Consider the following 20,155-nt stretch of genomic DNA (forward strand, 5'->3'; position numbering starts at 1 on the left):
AAACACACTTGGGGTTGCCTGTCCAAATCCCAAGGCAAGCAGCTTTAAACTACACTTGCAGTTTGGATTACACAGGGGATGCAGACCTCAGTAACAGCATATTTGCAGTCAGTATAAAAATGACTTCTGCAATTCTGATACATTGTAAATGTTGTTCAATGGAGTCCTGTCTGTGTTCCTTTGGCTGACACTGTAGGATGCTGAAGACGTTATGTCGTTTAAAGAATGTTCTTGTTGCAGTGGTCCAGCTGTCTCAGATCCCAGTTGTTTATCTCAGTGTCGATATGCCCCCTAGTTTTTTGGAACAGAGGTTCATGTCATGTCCTTAGCCTGGACAGTGCCACTATTAAGCCACATTAACGTGATCTGCATGGAAACCTGAAGTTGAGGAGCCATCCCATGTCCCTTGATGGCCCAGGGGAAGGAGATGGTTCATTGCAGAAATGTGAGATAGCATGACCTGGGCTTTTGACCTGCATCCTGGACAGGGTACAGTGCCATTGCCCCTCTTTCAACTGTGCGGCATTGTATGGAAGATGAGTGACTGTGGTTTGCCTGCATCTTTGCCATGTCATGATGGCATCTATGACTACAAGCTCCTTAGTAGCAGTGGCTTCACATCAGCTGTAGGTCCTTGTGGATGCATATCTTCCTCATCCATTTGTGTTGCAGCTTTTATTGCAGTGGCCACGGGGACCACAACAGCTGCTGTGCCTAGATCCATATTGGGGATAGTTTCAATGAACGACATCAGAAACTAAGCAATAAACAGGATGGTAATGGGATCATTCAGCAATCGCAGCAAACACGTAATTGCATTAAAACAGTATCCCCCATGTATTGTAACATGGAGGTACCGAACAAGGAGGTCAGTGGGATGCTTCTGGAGTGACTTTACGTGTCATTGCCCTGATTCAGGTGTCTGTTACTCAAGCCAGTTGGTGCACATACAATAGGAAAATGTACCTGTGGTAGCAATAGTAAAGAGCTCTCCCATACCCATTGTGCACTTGTTATTTACATCATGATGGACTGAAACAGCAGTCGTGCTGGAATGAGTTGCAGGCTAGGTCACTCCCAAATCTACTCTGCATCCCCAACTAATCCATTTATTTTAACTGTTCATCTGCCCTCCAACCTTCCCCATTGAATCCTGGGCAATACTAACTGCTGATTACATGCCTCCCACCAACTTTCCATGTTATCCTATTTCTCTCCATGCTCTATTATCTCCACTGCCCCTTGTTGAATTAAGTAACAACTATGTTAAGTTGTCCCCCTTCACAACTATTACATCCTTTACATTCCAGCATGCAGCCTTCAATCCCTAAATTGAGATTCTAGCTTGCCACAGCAGTGACCCCTTATAATCCCCATTGGACAGAACCCCAAAACGGACAATGGCCACCCCCTTAACCAATTTGGAAGGGCAGTACCAACTGGTGAGTGTTTTGGCCCTTGTCTGATTTCTGTGCAGCTCCCTGACTGACTGACTGACTTGCTGCAACTCTTTGGATTTAATGATGCTGAACCCATGACCGTGTTCAAATCCTTAAACAAGTGGCTGCCCTTGACTTACATTCCCAGGAAGCCCTGGCTGAAGGGTGTCTCCTTTGACTGAAGACTAGACTTTGAGAAATGGCCATTTAGTTGAGTCATATGTAATGTGCTTGCTGTATAAGCTTCTGGCACATGACAGTGGTATGAAATTGACAGAGCACAGTGCCTTACAGAAAGCCTTTGACTAATGATTGCTGATGACTATGACAAGCTACTTAGCTTTTGTTCTGTGCAAGGCAAGAGAGAAGCAAAGTGCAAATAGGCACAGCAAGGTTTATATCCTCTGAGCATCAAAGTAAGCACAAAGTGAGTATCAAGAGCACAATTGACGATTGCTGAGATATTCCTTCATCCAATCGATGAGTTGCTTGCCTGTCCCCATGTCCTAGTGGCGATATTTCAATGAAAGGTGTTAGTTTGCTCCAAAGTGCAGCATTGAAATGTCAGGCTGTATTATAAACGGATCAATGATGTGCCATGAGGGTATGATGATGCCAATATCTATGGACAGGAATTGTGAGCAGACAAGGCCCATAGAGTGTGGCCTCAGATATTGGGACTGCTATCCAAGAAGGAGACACAGGGGAACAAGAGTGAGCTGGAGTTGCCAGTAACTATTCTGACTTTCATTTTGGAAATTTTTGCCAATTAGTTTCTATCCAGTGTATGGGAGAATAGGAAGCTAATATCAATGAGTCAAGATTATATAATAATGGCGTACAATGGATGCAATTAGGCTGCTCACTAGCAAGATTCTCATCTCTGTTCACCACTTGGTTAGAGAATCACAATTTTCCATCTGAACATCAAGAATCTCCCCGCACATTCTCCCCGTGTCTGCGTGGGTTTCCTCCGACAGTCCAAAGATGTGCAGGTCAGGTGAATTGGCTATGCTAAATTGCCCGTAGTGTTAGGTAAAGGGGTAAATGTAGGGAAATGGGTGGGTTGCGTTTCAGCGGGTCGGTGTGGACTTGTTGGGCCGAAGGGTCTGTTTCCACACTGTAAATAATCTAATCTAATCTAGTCTAATTTCTGTTGATCGCACTGTATTTTCTCAACTGACTCAGCAAGGTTCAAATCATTCAACAGTTGCAAAGAATCTGTCCTTGAGGCTTTAGCCTGTTTTGTGGTGAGGATGCATGTCCTAAAAGGACATGTTAACCCGAGAATGCAACTGTAAAAAAAAAAAAAGGGTTTTGTGATTTACACATGAAAGAAGTGAAACGATCACTGTATTCTAACAGATGAAAGGCTTAACAGACAATCAATTCTTCAATGTATAATTTCAGTTACATCACACTGCAAATTTTTGCTATAAATTCTGTGTTACGATCAAGCCCTCCACAATCACCTGATGAAGGAGCGTCGCTCCGAAAGCTAGTGTGCTTCCAATTAAACCTGTTGGACTATAACCTGGTGTTGTGTGATTTTTAACTTTGTCCTAAGAGGGTTAGTCCAGGTTTAGTCTTTCAGTATGCCCACTGCCAATATTGAACCACCATGCCAGATGTGATCCATTGTGTTACAAAGATCCTTACCTCAGTTTTTCCTATTCTTCTGTAGCTGTGTCTTATTTTAAAACTTCCAGCCAACTTTCAGTTTTAAATGCTGTTGATTTCAAACAAAAGTCAGGTTCTAGCAAGCAAATCCATAAAGATTATAAGAAACACAGAAATTGAAGGGGAAACTCAGCAGCTCTGGTAACATCTGTGAGAAGAAAGCAGAGTTAACACTTTGAGTCCAGTGACTCCTCTTAAGCACTGTTAGCAGCTAGGAAAAAAGTATTTATGCTGAAGGTGAATTTGTGAGAGGGAAGATGGGAAAGGGAGAGGTTGGGTGAGCTGTACTGAATGTAACCCATATAATGTGATAATGTGCCTAGAAGTATGTTACAAAGGGTAACTGTGCTAAAAGCAATCCATATTGTAACAACACTGGGTGTGGGATGGATTTAAAAAAAAGGAAGGATTGAATCAGGCTCTAATGTTATTGAAATCGATTTGAGTCTTAGAGACTGCAGGGACTGAGGGAGAAAATGAGATGTTCTTCGAGCATGTTCTGAAATTTGCTGGAACACTAGCAGGACTGCAACAGAAATACTGGAAGGTGTACACGGTGGTGTGTTGAATTAGATAACAGAATCAATTCTGCATGTTTCAATAGAATTATGCTATAAACTGAGGAGTAACAGTCCTCCAGTAGAGTGCTTCCCCCTAGTGGCAGCCCTTTGGACTTTAGCACATCAAAGGAGTTTGGATAATTCCTTCAATAATAGGGCAAAGTTCCCGCCGTACCGACCAGTACTCTTCCACTGACACCCTCCTTCGACTGACTGAACTGGTCCTCACCCTGAACAACTTCTCCTTCCAATCCTCCCACTTCCTCCAAATGAAAGGAGTAGCCATGGGCACCCGCATGGGCCCCAGCTATGCCTGCCTCTTCGTAGGATATGTGGAACAATCCATCTTCCGCAACTACACTGGCCCCACCCCCCACCTTTTCCTCCGCTACATCGATGACTGTATCAGCGCTGCCTCGTGCTCCCAGGTCCTTGAAGAAGGAGACCATCTGGGTTGTGCGTTTTTGGAACTGGTCCTCCTGGGAGCAGATGCGGCGGAGTCGAAGGAATTGGGAGAATGGGATGGCGTTTTTACAGGGGGCAGGATGGGAGGAGGTGTAGTCCAGGTAGCTGTGGGAGTCGGTCGGTTTGTAGTAGATGTCCGTGTTGATTCGGTCGCCTGAGATGGAAATAGAAAGGTCGAGGAAGGGGAGGGAGGAATCTGAGACTGTCCAGGTGAATTTGAGGTCGGGGTGGAAGGTGTTGGTGAAGTGGATGAACTGTTCAACTTCCTCGTGCTCCCACGAGGAAGTTGAACAGTTCATCCACTTCACCAACACCTTCCACCCCGACCTCAAATTCACCTGGACAGTCTCAGATTCCTCCCTCCCCTTCCTCGACCTTTCTATTTCCATGTCAGGCGACCGAATCAACACGGACATCTACTACAAACCGACCGACTCCCACAGCTACCTGGACTACACCTCCTCCCATCCTGCCCCCTGTAAAAACGCCATCCCATTCTCCCAATTCCTTCGACTCCGCCGCATCTGCTCCCAGGAGGACCAGTTCCAAAAACGCACAACCCAGATGGTCTCCTTCTTCAAGGACCGCAATTTCCCCCCCGACGTGGTCGACCTTGCCCTCCACCGCATCTCTTCCACTTCCTGCTCCTCCGCCCTTGAACCCCGCCCCTCTAACCGCCACCAGGACAGAACCCCACTGGTCCTCACCTACCACCCCACCAATCTCCATGTACAGCACATCATCCGCCGTCATTTGCGCTACCTCCAAACGGACCCCACCACCAAGGATATATTTCCCTCCCCTCCCCTATCAGCATTCCGTAAAGACCACTCCCTCCGTGACTCCCTCGTCAGATCCACACCCCCCACCAACCCAACCTCCACTCCCGGCACCTTCCCCCTCACCTCCCTCCAAGGCCCCAAAGGAAACTTCCATATCTACCACAGATTCACCTGCACCTCCACACATATCATCTATTGCATCCTCTGCACCCGATGTGGCCTCCTCTATATTGGGGAGACAGGCCGGCTACTTGCGGAGCGTTTCAGAGAACACCTCTGGGACACCCGGACCAACCAACCCAACCACCCTCAACATTTCAATTCCCCCTCCCACTCCACCAAGGATATGCAGGTCTTTGGACTCCTCCATCGTCAGACCACAACAAAACGACGGTTGGAGGAAGAACGCTTCATCTTCCGGCTAGGAACCCTCCAACCACAAGGGATGAACTCGGATTTCACCAGTTTCCTAATTTCCCCTCCCCCCACCGTCTCAGTCAAATCCATCAAATTCAGCACCGCCTTCCTAACCTGAGATCTTCTTCCCGACCTCTCCGTCCCCACCCCAGTCTGACCTATCACCCTCACCTTGACCTCTTTCCACCTATCACATTTCCGACGCCCCTCCCCCAAGTCCCTCCTCCCTACCTTTTATCTTAGCCTGCTGGACAAACTTTCCCCATTCCTGAAGAAGGGCTTATGCCCGAAACGTCGATTCTCCTGTTCCCTGGATGCTGCCTGACCTGCTGCGCTTTTCCAGCAACACATTTCCAGCTCTGATCTCCAGCATCTGCAGACCTCACTTTCTCCTCAAAGTAAAAGGAATATCAAGACGAGCCCAACAAAAAGTTAAATAAATTATCCAATCTTCAACTTAAAAGAGTCTTGTTTTAATCAACTAATATTTCAGCTAATTTATAAATTTAAGCCCATATTTTTCTCAGACTGGGAGGCAGTTGTGTAGTAGTAATCCAGGATGCCAGCCTAATGTTCAAGACACTTGGATTTAAGCAAGGTTTGTGAAGGATTGTAGCTCAGGTTGAGGTTTCGGGTGTAGGTTTGATATCCAGACGTTCCATTACCTGGCGAGGTAGCATCATCAGTGGCGACCTCAAAGTGAAACAAAGCTGTTCTCTCCTGCTTTCTATTTATATGTTTGTGCTGATGTCATTTCCTGTTTGTTTGCTGAGGGGTTGACAGATGGTGTCTAGATCTATATGTTTGTTTATGGTGTTGTGGTTGGAGTGTCAGGCCTCTAGGAATTCTCAAACATGTCTTTGTACTTAAGTACAAATACTTAACTACACCAGCAACCATCCCAACACACACAAACGAACCTGTATCAGAACACTATTCCAACGAGGCACCACACACTGCAGCACAGACGAATGTCGGAAAACAGAGGAGAACCACCTATACAACGTATTCAAGAAGAACGGATACTCAAAAAAATACAGTCTGCAGATTCCTCAGGAACAAACCAAGACAAGCAAACCAAACACAGCCAGAAACCCTAACCACCTTACCATACATCAAAGAAGTTCCAGAAATGACAGCCAGACTACTAAGACCCCTCGGAATCCTAGTAGCACACAAACCCACCAATACTCTCAAACAAAAACTAACAAACTTAAAAGACCCGTACAACCCATGGACAAAACCAACGTCATCTACAAAATTCCATGCAAGGACTGCGACAAACACTACGTAGGACAAACCGGAAGAAAGTTAGCCACCAGGATACACGAACACCAGCTAGCCACAAAAAGACACGACCCTCTCTCCCTCGTAGCCCTACACACAGATTGAAAAAAAAACACCATTTCAACTGGGACAACACATCTATCCTGGGACAGGCGAAGCAAAGACATGCCAGAGAATTCCTAGAGGCCTGGCACTCCAACCACAACGCCATAAACAAACACACAGATTTAAATACCATCTATCAACCCCTCAGAAAACAAACAGGAAATGACATCACCACAAACCCCAGGAATCCCATCCAGGACAAACATATAAATAGAAAGCAGGAGACAACAGCTTCGCTTCACTTGGAGGTCGCCACTGATGATGTTACCTAGCCAGGTAATAAACGTCTGGATATCAAACCTACAGCTCAGTGAGCAAACCTACACCCTAAACATGGATTTAAATTCAATCATAGGAAATGGTGAAACTTGAGTTCAGTACAATCTGGAATTAAAATCTAGCCAAATGGCAAACAAACACTGTTGGTTGATTATGGTACAAACACATCTGGTTCATGGATGTCCTTTAGGGAAGAAAATCTGCCGTCCTTATCTCATTTGGCCTTGACTCTTAAAGTGTCCTTGGGCAGCTAGGATTTGTGTTTAAGGTTGACTATATCAATGGCATTCACATCCCATGTATTACTGCTGAGCCTTGGTATATTTTCCAGTGTGTGTATCATTTAAATGAAATGGGGGAGCAGCCAACCTGGAAGACACCTGTTATTAGGAATTTCCCTAATAATGTTAGAAAAACAAAGAGCCAACTTTTCAGAGTAGAGAAAATCACAGATTACCACTCATTCCTTTTGACTTGCCCATCTCCAGAGCTTGGGGTTTCTGAGAGGGGAAAGATTTTGGGAGACCTAAGGGGCAACTTTTTCACACAGACAGTGATACGTGTATAGAATGAGCTGCCGGAGGAAGTGGTGGAAGCTTATACAATTGCAACATTTAAAAGGCATCTGGATAGGCATATGAATAGGAAGGGTTTGGAGGGATATGGGCTGCATGCTGACAGGTGGGACCAGATTGGATTGGGATATCTGGTCAGCATGGATAAGTTGGACCGAAGGGTCTGTTTCCATGCTGTACATCTCTATGACTCCATAATATATTCGATTCTGAAGTAGTGTCAATCAAATGAAATACACAATTATCACAGCAATTCATAAGGATAAAGTAAAAGGTGCATAACTCTTGCACCAACTATATAAGTTACTCTTCAGAATCACAGGTTACCTGAATAGGTAGCCCCTTCCAGTACAGTATAGCATATAGGTACCAAACCATGCCACACGTTTCCAGCAGTAGCTGCATATTCTGTGCTTTAAAGATTCTAAACCTCTTTGTTAAAGAGAGAAAATAGTTCTGTAAGCTTAGAGGATCTGGCCATGGAATGTGTGTTTGTGCCCAATGGGTTTACTATTCTTCTGGTCAGCCAAGTTAGATTTGGAAGGTGAAAAGTAAAGCATACAGCAGCGGTAAAACTAGGTTTGCTTATAGGAGATTGAAATCCCTGAAACCGTATCCTAGTTTGGTTACTATGATAAATGAATACTTTTTATCCTTGTATTGAACTACTGTAATGGAATATTAGAGTGGTATCATGTGCTATTCTGTTTTTCGAACTTAGAGTATTCACACAACAAGTGCATAAACTCTATGCTGGAAAATATTGGAGAATATTGTAATACATCAATACCTGACATGATTTTTGTCATCAGAAAAGTGCCAAGCATGAAACAGAAAATCGCTGGCAAGTCTCTGCCAACTGAAAAATTTGCAATCAGAAAGGCTCGACGGTACCTTTCACAGAATCCCGTAAAACTCCCAGTACCTGCTTTGGTGAGTACATTATACAACAATATACCTTTGCTTCAGGAAATTTGCCTATTTATTGTTTACTTCACCTCTTATTAATTTTGTGAACAAAACTACTCTCATTATTGTGTAAATCTGTTGTAATTGATTCTCTCCCTTCCTCCCCTCCTTTTGTTTCTGTAATATTTAATCGGGTATTAGTGTCATGGACAAGGAGAGCATTTGTCGCACATCCTTTATTGCCTTGGAGTTGCTGCACTGAGGTCCATTGTTCTCTTTCTTTCCTGTTCTTTCCCTCACTTTAGATTAGATTACATTACAGTGTGGAAACAGGCCCTTCGGCCCAACAAGTCCACACTGACCCGCTGAAGCGCAACCCACCCATACCCCTACATTTACCCCTTACCTAACACTACAGGCAATTTAGCATGGCCAATTCACCTGACCCTGCACATCTTTGGACTGTGGGAGGAAACCGGAGCACCCAGAGGAAACCCACGCAGACACGGGGAGAACGTGCAAACTCCACACAGTCAGTCGCCTGAGGGGGGAATTGAACCCGGGTCTCAGGCGCAGTGAGGCAGCAGTGCTAACCACTGTGCCACCGTGCCGCCCACAAGGATAAAAAGTATTCATTTATCATAGGAACCAAACTAGGATACGGTTTCAGGGATTTCAATCTCCTATTTGTAAATTTTCTCCAATCCAGTTCATGTTGCTTGTACTCTACAGTGATCAATATAATAAAGTATAAAGTTAAAAAGGAAAAAAATAATCTCCTTTTTCAAATGGGAAAGCCCTCATTTTTAAACAAGAATGCTTAGTTCCATAAGAGGAAACATCCTCTCCACGTCCACCTTGGCTCAAGACCCCCTCAGGATCAAATATATCTCCATCAAATTCATCTCCTACTACTCCAGCAGGTATTAGGCTAGCTTGTCCAACCTTTCCTTGTAAGACATCCCACTCATTCCAGGTATTACTCTGATAAACCTTCTCTTAACCACTTCAACACATTTACATAAATAATGTGGCCAATAATGTGATCCCATCAGTGTCCCCACTTTTATATTCGATCCCCCTCGCAGTAAATGATAACATTTTTAATAGCTTTCCTAATTTCTTGACATGCCTGCACACTAACCTTTTGAGATTCATGATATAAAATAGCCAGGTCCCTCTGTAAATCAAAATTCTACATTTTTTCCCTTGCCAAAATATCACATTTTCCAGCATTGAGGGGACAAAGATCTGGCGAATGATGTTCAGTTAACCTATTGGTATCCTTCTGCAGCAACCTTGTGCCACTTCACAATTTGATATCGTACGTGTGTCATCAGCACATTTGGCAACCATACCTTTATCCAAGTCATTCATATTGCAATAAGATAGGTTGATTTATAAATCAAAATGATCATTTTTAGAGTTTGAATTTTAAAATTGTGGCATACGGGGTTGGATTACTTTTGTGAAGAGTTTATCAAAAAAACAAAATCATGGTTGGGTCGTCTTTCTAAGGACCTTATAAGGCTTGTCATATAGCAGTTGCTTAGGAAATCTAGGGATTGGAAAGCTTTGGGTAGTTCAGAGGGTCCTCACGAGGGTTGAAAACAAATAACGTCCTAGAAAGGCAGATGGGATAGTTCAGAGAAAATGCAGTTTGGTTGGAAATCCGCAGGTTGTTAAAAGCTGAGAAAATCTAAGCTGTCAGTTTTTTTTAAAGTATTCACGTCAGCAGAATTCATAGTTCACAAGAAGAACTGGGGAAAATCGGTTTAAATGAACAATCTGATACATAGGTAATTTCTCTGGATGAGCTCTGTAACAGTGACAAGAAATAGGATTATTTAAAAGCAAATTACTGCGGATGCTGGAATCTGAAACCAAAAGAGAAAATGCTGGAAAATCTCAGCAGGTCTGGCAGCATCTGTAAGGAGAGAAAAGAGCTGACGTTTCGAGACTAACTGACCCTTTGTCAAAGCTGAGATTTTCCAGCATTTTCTCTTTTGGTAATATGATTATTTTGTTGTGCTATATGTTTTAAAAGGTTTCAAAATGTTTGTTTTTATTCTGCAGCCTTATGTGATTGTTTCAGTAACTGGCCACAAATCAACAAAAGTTAAATAAAAATAAAATCTGCAAAGATAGATTTAATTGTGATCTGACTTGTCCAGTAGTTTCAGCAGCTGGGATCATTACTTGTTGGACCATTTGTTACATTTTTGCCAACCTGCAAAGACCCATTTCGGTCTACACTCTGCTTTCAGTTAACCAGTCGATCTTTGATCAATGATAATATATAAACTTCATCACCATCAGCTTTTACTTTCCACAATAATCTTTGTGGCACTTTATCAAATGCCTTCTGGAAATCCAAGTACAATATATCCTTTATTCAAAGCATATTACTTCCTCAAAGAAATCCAATGGATCGGTCAAACTTTTTTTCACAAACCAAGCTTGACTCCACCTGATAGATAAATTCAAGGTTAAGTGCCTTGCTGTAACTTATTTAGTAATAGCTTTTATCATTCCCCCTATGACAGATGCAAATGATCAGCAACTAATTTGATAACCACGAGAAATGTATTTCTGGTTAAAGTACTTTATAAGAATCACCTGCATTTAGTGTGTAAAAATATGCAAAAGGTAATTTGGTTAATATAATTTCAGGAAATGATGTATATTTGGAATGGCTATACAGTGATTGGGAAACATCAAGATCTGACTGAAGGTATGCTTGAGACACTTGATGAAGCCGAGAGAACACTTGAAAATGGCCCAGGTAAGTTCAAACTGAAGAATCTGAAACTCCAATTAAACTTATATTAAAGCAGTAAGAATCCTGTATAATTATGGAAAAGTAGGAGGGAACTGTCATTATGACTTTTAAGTCTGAAGATTTCAGATATTCCATGAGCAAATATATATTCTCGACATCTTGAGATTCTATTGGTTTTAATAATGCACAATGGTGAAAGAAAATTTTGTTCTTCAGAGACTGGCACACAGCTTTCAACTTTGGGAGTGATATGAAATCTGCTCAGGTTGTGGAATTTCATTTTCCACTACTATAATAGTTATACTACTGGACTAACCAGAGGGTTAGACTAATAATGCAAGTTCAAATCCCACATGGTAGTTTAAGAATTTTTAAAAGCTAGATTTAAATTCTTAAATAAACCAGATCACAACAACAAAGGTGAGTAGAAAATTATCATATAGTTATAAACTCTCAAAACAAAAAATCTTTCCCTCATCTGATCTGACTTCAGGAATGTTGGCCCAGATCTTCTGATTGGAAGATACAGGGGTAGTTGAAGCAACATACCCTCAAAAATACAGTACAGAATTACTCGCAGGCCTTTTCATGCACAAACTGGATCCCAAATTTTTCCTCACTTCAACAGCAACTGGACTTCATCAGCTATGAAGTACTAAAGAGCATTGTAAGGATGCTAAATGTCCTATGTAAATAAACAGTGTCTTTAGGATACAAGGGTGAAGCACTACTTTCTATGCAACATAACATTCTCTTTATTTAATATTAATAAATTATCAGAATAAAAATGAAACAATTTGCATGTATTTCACAAAAGGTAAGAGGATTAAATAGGTTTTAAAAACAACTTTTCATTTGCAGTAACGGAGTTTCTCATAGATGACCGGTGTTTGGTGAAGCTACTCAAAGGTCTTTGTCTGAAGCACTTGGATAAACTTTCAGAAGCAGAGCAATATTTCCATTGGATTCACACAAAGTAAGTAAAACTGACAGTCTAATTTAGAGTCTGCGTATTTTCTCCAAATTCATTGGGGAAACCTAAGACACAATACAGTTTAAAAAAAACTTAGTATATAAAGTGAAGAGGTGAAATATAAGACAAAATTAGGAAAGCAAAGAGAAGGTATGAAATGTATTGACAAGAAAAATCTTAAGATATTTTATAAATAGATAAATGGACGAGTTGGGCCTTTTAATGAGCAAGAAGGTATCTTCAGCAAATGAGGTATAATTCTTAATGGATATTTTTTGTATTTGTTTTAATAGAAGAAAATGACCATTCAGACATTGCAACGGAGGAAGAATGTGAAATATTAGCTGAAATTAAAAGTCACATTTGACATATTTGACTGAAAGTCCTGAATGAAATGTATCTGACATTAAGGGAAAAGAAATAGCAGTTTTCTAATCCTCTCTGGCCTCAAACATCGTACGGGAGGAAAGTTATCATTGTGCCATTTTCTAGAAAAGAGTAGACAGTAATTTTAGCCGAGTGAGCCTAACATTAGCCACAGGAAAACTGTTGGAAGAAATTCTGAGGGACATGATAAATTTTCATTCAGAAAGCATGGTGTCACAACTTAACTGAGAAGGTTGTCCCAATAATTCAACAAGCCAACGCAAAATGTACTTATCCCAAAATGCTATTTATTTTATCAATTAACTTGAACAAATGGCAGAAAAAAAGAGGAATTAAAATCCACTGCTATGCAACTTAAATACCCCTTTTGCAACCCCAAACTACATACACTCATTCACTATTAAGACAGACAAAATAGTGTAGATAGAGAAAGCAAAATTCCAAGCAATCCATAAACTCAAAGGTGAGTTAAATTATCTCTCAAAATTCCTTTCGATTTCAACAATGATGATAGAGTTTTGTCAGTAAAGTGTTGGTATAGAAGTCCAATTTCCATTACAGCTGAAAGACACAAAAAGGAAAAATACTTGATCCCTTAAAATGGGATAATCAAAGCCATATTTAACATATTTGTTAAGAGAAGATTATAACTGATTAACATGAATGAATGTTTTGATGAGGTAACAAAGAGGATTGTTGAGGGTGATGAATTTGTATGGAGTTTAGCTAGTTGATTATAGTTATAGTTGATCTTAAATATGTTTGCTTATTTAAAATTAAGTTAACTGATCTTTGTTGTCCTTTTGTTTCAGAGAGCAGATGATCAAATATGATCATTACTTGATTCCAAATGCATTACTTGAACGTGGTCTCATTTGCATGCAGACAGGAAGAAATGACGAGGCAATAAAAATTCTGGAAAGTGCAAAGTAAGAAAATTTAAGAATTAAAAATCTCTTGACCTTTGTTGAGACATTATTGCCGAAAGGCCAGCCATACTTCTAAAATATGTTGAGTGGGTAAAGTAGTACAGCCTACGGAAAGTAAATGAATATTTGTTACAAACAAATTAGAAAGGGTTGATACCTTTCACTATGCCACTCTACAACTGGTGACAACGGAGTTTGTATTTAAAAGGGAGCTGAGCAAGGCAGACTTTGTATGGAGCCGCAGAAAATGGGGGAGATACAAATGAGTATTTTGCATCAGTATTTACTGTGGAAAAGGATATGGAAGATACAGATTGTCGGGAAATAGATGATGACATCTGGCAAAATGTCCAGATTACAGTGGAGGAAATGCTGGATGTCTTGAAACGGGTAAAGCTGGATAAATCCCCAGAACCTGATCAGGTGTACTCGAGAACTTTGTGGGAAGCTAGAGAAGGGATTGCTCGGCCTCTTATTGAGATATTTGTATCATCGATACTCACAGGCGAGGTGCTGGAAGACTGGAGGTTGGCTAACATGGTGCCACTGCTTAAGAAGGGCGGTAAGGACAAGCCAGGGAACTACAGACCAGTGGCCCTGACATGGGTGATGGGCAAATTGTGGACGGGATGTACATGTATTTGGAAAGGCAAGGACTGATTAGGGATATTCAACATGGCTTTGTGCATGGGAAATCATGTCTCTCAAACTTGATTGAGTTTTTTGAGGAAGTAACAAAAAGGATTGATGAGGGCAGAGCAGTAGATGTGATCTATATGGACTTCAGTAAGGCGGTCGACAAGGTTCCCCTTGGGAGATTGATTAGCAAGGTTAGATCTCATGGAATACAGGGAGAACTAGCCATTTGGATACAGAACTGGCTCAAAGGTAGAAGATAGAGGGTGTTGGTGGAGGGTTGTTTTTCAGACTGGAGGCCTGTGACCAGTGGAGTGCCACAAGGATTGGTGCTGGGTTCTCTACTTTTTGTCATTTACATAAATGATTTGGATGCGAGCATAAGAGGTACAGTTAGTAAGTTTGCAGATGACACCAAAATTGGAGGTGTAGTGGATAGAGAAGACGGTTACCTCAGATTATAACAAGATCTGGACCAGATGGGCTGAGAAGTGGCAGATGGAGTTTAATTCAGATAAATGCGAGGTGCTGCATTTTGGGAAAGCAACTCTTAGCAGGACGTATACACTTAATGGTAAGGTCCTAGGGAGTGTTGCTGAACAAAGAGACCTTGGAGTGCAGGTTCATAGCTCCTTGAAAGTGGAGTCGCAGGTCAATAGGATTGTGAAGGCAGCGTTTGGTATGCTTTCCTTTATTGGTCAGAGTATTGAGTACAGGAGTTGGGAGGTCATGTTACAGCTGTACAGGACATTGGTTAGGCCACTGTTGAAATATTGCGTGCAATTCTGGTCTCCTTCCTATCGGAACGATGTTGTAAAACTTGAAAGGGTTCAGAAAAGATTTACAAGGATGTTGCCAGGATTGGAGGATTTGAGCTGTAGAGAAAGGCTTAACAGGCTGGGGCTGTTTTCCCTGGAGTGTCGGAGGCTGAGGGGTGACCTTAGAGTTTTACAAAATTATGAGAAGCATGGATAGGATAAATAGACAAAGTCTTTTCCCTGCGGTTGGGGAGTCCAGAACTAGAGGGCATAGGTTTAGGGTGAGAGGGGAAAGATATAAGAGAGACCTAAGGTGCAACCTTTTCACACAGAGGGTGGTATATGTATGGAATGAGCTGCCAGAGGAAGTGGTGGAGGCTGGTACAATTGCAACATTTAAGAGGCATTTGGATGGGTGTATATATACACACCCATCCAAATGCCTCTTAAATGTTGCAATTGTACCAGCCTCCACCACTTCCTCTGGCAGCTCATATATATTTTCTGAGTATTGTTGAAAATAGTGTCATAAAAGGTGAGACGTTTAGGAAAAAGTACTAACATTTTATACTGATCAGGGCGCTGATGGTTTTGAAAGTGGAGGAGTGGAAGAGTAGCTACAGAGAATGCAGCAGTTAGATTATGACTGGCAGTTAACTGCCCAGCTTTGTTGAAGCAGGTTGACTGAAATTGGTCATGATATTGCTTTGAGGAATGAACCCAAAGATTAAACAGGAGGGTAGGCTCGCCAGTAATATAAAGGAAGATTGTAAGAGTTTCTTTCGAGATCTACAGGGCAAAAGAGGCAAAAATGGACATTGGGCTGCTGGAAGATTTGGGGAACAAAGCAATGGCTAAATGACTTAATGTCAGTCTTCACAGTGGAAGACGAGAAATTTCCCAAAAATTCAAGAGGGGGCAGAGCTGAGTATGGTGGCCACCACCAAGAAGGTGGTGCTATAAAAAACTGAATGGCCTTAAGGTGGATAAATCACCTGGACCAGATGGACTACACCCCAGAGTTAAGGGAGATAGCGGAAGAGATAGTGATCTTTTAGGAATCACTAGAATCCGGAAGGGTCCCAGAGGACTAGAAAATCACTGATGTAACAACCCTTTTTAAAAAGAGTGTAAAGCAGAAGGTGGAAAATTATAGACCCATAACCCTAACCTCGGTCGTGGGTAGGATCCTCTAATCCATCGTGAAGGATGACATTTCTGAATACTTGGAAGTGTATGGTAAAATAGGGCAGAGTCAGCATGGTTACATCAAGGGTAGGTCATGCCTGACAAATCTGCTAGAATTCTTCGAGGGAATAACAAGTTAGACCAAGGAGAGCCAATGGATGTCATCTACCTGCACTTCAAGAAGGCCTTTGACAAGGTGCCACACAGGAGACTACTGAGTAAGGGCCAATGGTGTTAGAATGCATAGAAGCTTGGCTGTCTGGCAGGAAGCAGAGAGTGGGGATAAAAAGGGTCCTTCAGGGTCGTAGGCAGTGACAAGTGGTGTTCCACAAGTCTGTGTTGGGACCACAACTTTTCACTTTATACATTAACAATCTAGATGAAAGAACTGAGAGCATTCTGGCTAAGTTTGCAGATTATACAAAGATAGATAGAGGGACAGGCAGCATTGAGGTGGCAGGGAGGCTGCAGAAGGATTTGGACAGGTTAGGAGAGTGGGCAAAGAAGTGACAGATAGAATACAATGTGGGGAAAATGTGAGGTCATGTATTTTGGAGGTAAGAGTAGAGGCATGGGCCATTTTCTAAATGGGGAGAAAATTCAGAAGTCTGAAGTGCAAAGAGACTTGGGAGTTCTAGTTCAGGATTCTCGTACATAACCTTACAGGTTGTATTAGTAGTTAAGGTGGCAAATGCATTGATGGCATTTATTTTGATAGGACTGGAATATAAAAGCAGGGATGTACTTCTGAGTATTGTGTGCAGTTTTGAGCCCCATATTTCAGGAAAGATGTACTAGCCCTGGTGTGTGTTCAGAGGAGATTCACGAGAATGGTCCCAGGAATGAAAAGCTTTATGAGGAATATTTGAGGATTCTGGGTCTATGCTCGATGGAGTTTAGAAGGATGAGGACAGATCTAATTGAAACTTACAGAATACTAAATGGCCTGGACAGAGTGGATGGTGGGAAGATGTTTCCATTGGTAGGAGAGACTAGAATTCAAGGGCACAGCCTTAGAGTAAAAGGAAGACCTTTTAGAACAGAGATAAGGAGAACCTTTCTTCAGCCAGAAGTTGGTGAATCTATGGAATTCACCATCAATGGAGGCCAGGTCATTGAGCATATTTAAGACAGAGATAGATAGATTCTTGATTGTCAAAGGGATCAAGGGTTACGGGAAGAGAGTGAGAGGATGGGGTAGAGAAACTTATCAGAGCTGAAAATGTGTTGCTGGAAAAGCACAGCAGGTCAGGCAGCATCCAAGGAACAGGAGAATCGACGTTTTGGGCATGAGCCCTTCTTCAGGAATCAGGAAGGGCTCATGTCCAAAACGTCGATTCTCCTGTTCCTTGGATGCTGCCTGACCTGCTGTGCTTTTCCAGCAACACATTTTCAGCTCTGATCTGCAGTCCTCACTTACTCCTAGAGAAATTTATCAGCCATGATTAAATGGTGGAGCAGACTGGATGGGATGAATGGCCTAACTTTTGCTCACATGTCTTATGGTCTTAATGGTTGTTGTTTAAATCTTACACCCAGCAGAGGGGACCACAAATTGTTATAATACAGATTATAAGCAGTGAACCTCAAATGTCAAAAGTATGTTCAAGGAACTTGATCTGTTTTGACTCCAGAAATATCAAGTTTGGGTAAACAGTGTGAACAATAACACTGCTGACTTGTGTGACCACATACAGAAGATACTATAATGTACTAAACGGAACTTGTGTTCACAAACTCACTGGTAAAAAGCTACTGTATAGTTTTAACGGAACAGATAAGCATCGTAAGCCCAGGAATTCAGCGATATCTGGTCTGGAGGCAGTAAGCAAATGTTGATATATATTGCTGTAAAGGGAACACTTGGTACCAGCAGTGAAGACTGTTTCACATCCCTACCTGCTTAGACTTTACAGATATCCCCAAAAGATTTGCCTGGCACCAAAATAATTGCAAATGGATTATTGCCATCGCCTTCTCTGGTGCAATATATGCTGGGTAAAAACAAGGACTGCAGATGCTGGAAACCAGAGCCTAGATTAGAGTGGTGCTGGAAAAGCAAAGCAGATCAGGCAGCATCCAAGAAGCAGGAAAATCAACGTTTCGGCCAAAAGCCCTCTTTGCCTGATGAAGGGCTTTTGCCCGAAATGTTGATTTTCCTGCTCCTCGGATGCTGCCTGACCTGTTGTGCTTTTCCAACACCATTCTAATCTAGACCCTGCAATATATGCTGGCCTAGTGATGTTCACGTGCCATGAACAAAAAAAAAATTCACTCACTTCAAAAAAAAAGAAACAATTTGGTAATATATTGGGCCATTGTCTTTTCTACTCATTCATAGCGTTTGGGCATCTCTGTCCACCATTTGCCATCTCAAATGGCCTTGAAGGTAATTTTAGATACCTTCTTGAATAACTACAGCCCAATGCTGTGAGGAAGGGAGCTGTAGGATTTTTGACCACCATTAACCAGAAACTGAACTGGGCTCACCAAATAAATACAGTGGCTACAAGAGCAGGTTAGGCAAGGAATACTGTATCTCCTGACTTCCCAAAGCCTGTTGACCATCTAAATGGCCCAAATTGGGAGTGTGTTGGAATACTCTCCACTTTTTGCAGCTCCAAAAGCACTCAAGAAGCTTGACGTCATCCAGGACAAAGCAACCTGTTTGAGTGGCACCAGATCCACAAGCATCCACTCTTTTCTTCAATGATCAACATTCAATACACACTATTGCTGCTATCTACAAGATACATTGCAGCTATCCAGAAAGACAAGGGCAGCAGATAATGTGGGAACATGACTATCAGCAAAACCCCTTGAGCACCATTCCCCCTTCTGGCTTGGGTATATGAAATGGCTGTCAATGGGTCAGAATCCTGGAACTCCCAACAATATTGTGGATCTCCCTACAGCATCTGGATTGCTATAAATTGAATGAGTCAAATAAAGGCTGGCTGCATTTGAAATCATCATTATGAAAGTTTAGTTTTGTATCTTGGGTTGGAGTAAGGGGAAAAAAATCAGATGCTCAATTGGAAAGCTGTTAAATTTCTTACCCGCCATTCAGCCCTTTGAGCTTGCTCTGCCATCCAATATGATCATGGCTGAGCATCCAACTCTGTACCCTGTTCCTGGTCTTTCCCCATATCCTTTGATTCCTTTAACCCCAAGAACTGTATGTAACTCCTTCTTGAATGCATTCAATATTTTTGACCCTAACCGCTCCGTGGCAGAGAATTTCACAGACTTGCCACTCTGGCCGAAGAAATCTCTCCTCACTTTGGTCCTAAATTGCCTACCCTGTACCCTTAGCCCGTGACCAAAGCATGGTTAGCGTGGAACTTGAACTAGACCAGCCAAAGTCCAACACTGAGCTAATGGCAGCAGATCTGTAAGCTCGAATGGCAAATCACTGACCTTCTTCTCCCCCAACCCCAACCCCAAATGCCTGCCTAACTAGGCTGCTGTATGGTAATTGATCCAGCCTTCATTAGCACACCACAGTGTTTAGTTAAAAGTCCCTTAAATGGCTTTATTGTATCCTCTATCACCACTGCACCCCCCACACACCCCCCAGCAGAGCATTTACACTCCTACTGCTGTGTTATAAAACAAAACCTGCCCCCCACATGTCCTTTGAACTGCCCCTCTAACCTTAAGTGCTTCCTTTTCCTCCTGAGCATCAGACATTTGAACTCTGGGTAAAAATATTCCAAATGTTAACCCTATCTACGTATCTCTTAATTTTATTGACTTCTATCAAGTCTCTCCTCAGCCTTTGCCACTCAAGAGAAAATAACTCAAGCTTTTCCAGCCTGTCCTTATATCTCATTCCCTCTAATCCAGCCAGCATCCTGGTAAACCTCTCAAAAGCTTCTACATCATTCCTGTAATGTAGAATCATAGAGATGTACAGCATGGAAACAGACCCCTTGGTCCAAACCGTCCATGCTGACAAGATATCCCAACCCAATCTAGTCCCACCTGCCAGCACCCAGCCC

General features: G+C 42.2%; 1 protein-coding gene and 1 long non-coding RNA gene across 2 annotated transcripts in view; one reads left to right on the plus strand and one right to left on the minus strand.

The window, feature by feature from the left end:
• The window catches only part of LOC148149141 (uncharacterized), a 134,134-nt gene that overhangs the window by 80,173 nt on the left and 33,806 nt on the right, over positions 1 to 20,155 (minus strand). The window lies entirely within an intron of this gene.
• Positions 1 to 20,155, plus strand: part of ttc39a (tetratricopeptide repeat domain 39A) — a 101,559-nt gene that overhangs the window by 69,791 nt on the left and 11,613 nt on the right. The window contains exons 14-17 of the mRNA XM_043699215.2: positions 8,402 to 8,522; positions 11,172 to 11,283; positions 12,142 to 12,256; positions 13,453 to 13,569. Of these exons, the coding sequence (XP_043555150.2) occupies positions 8,402 to 8,522; positions 11,172 to 11,283; positions 12,142 to 12,256; positions 13,453 to 13,569 (465 nt within the window). The remainder of the gene's footprint in view (positions 1 to 8,401; positions 8,523 to 11,171; positions 11,284 to 12,141; positions 12,257 to 13,452; positions 13,570 to 20,155) is intronic.

The sequence above is a fragment of the Chiloscyllium plagiosum genome, unplaced genomic scaffold, assembly GCF_037043375.1.
Source record: "Chiloscyllium plagiosum isolate Xiang-an unplaced genomic scaffold, Cpla_swu_hap1 HiC_scaffold_9, whole genome shotgun sequence".
In the NCBI taxonomy this organism is placed as follows: Eukaryota; Metazoa; Chordata; class Chondrichthyes; order Orectolobiformes; family Hemiscylliidae; genus Chiloscyllium; species Chiloscyllium plagiosum.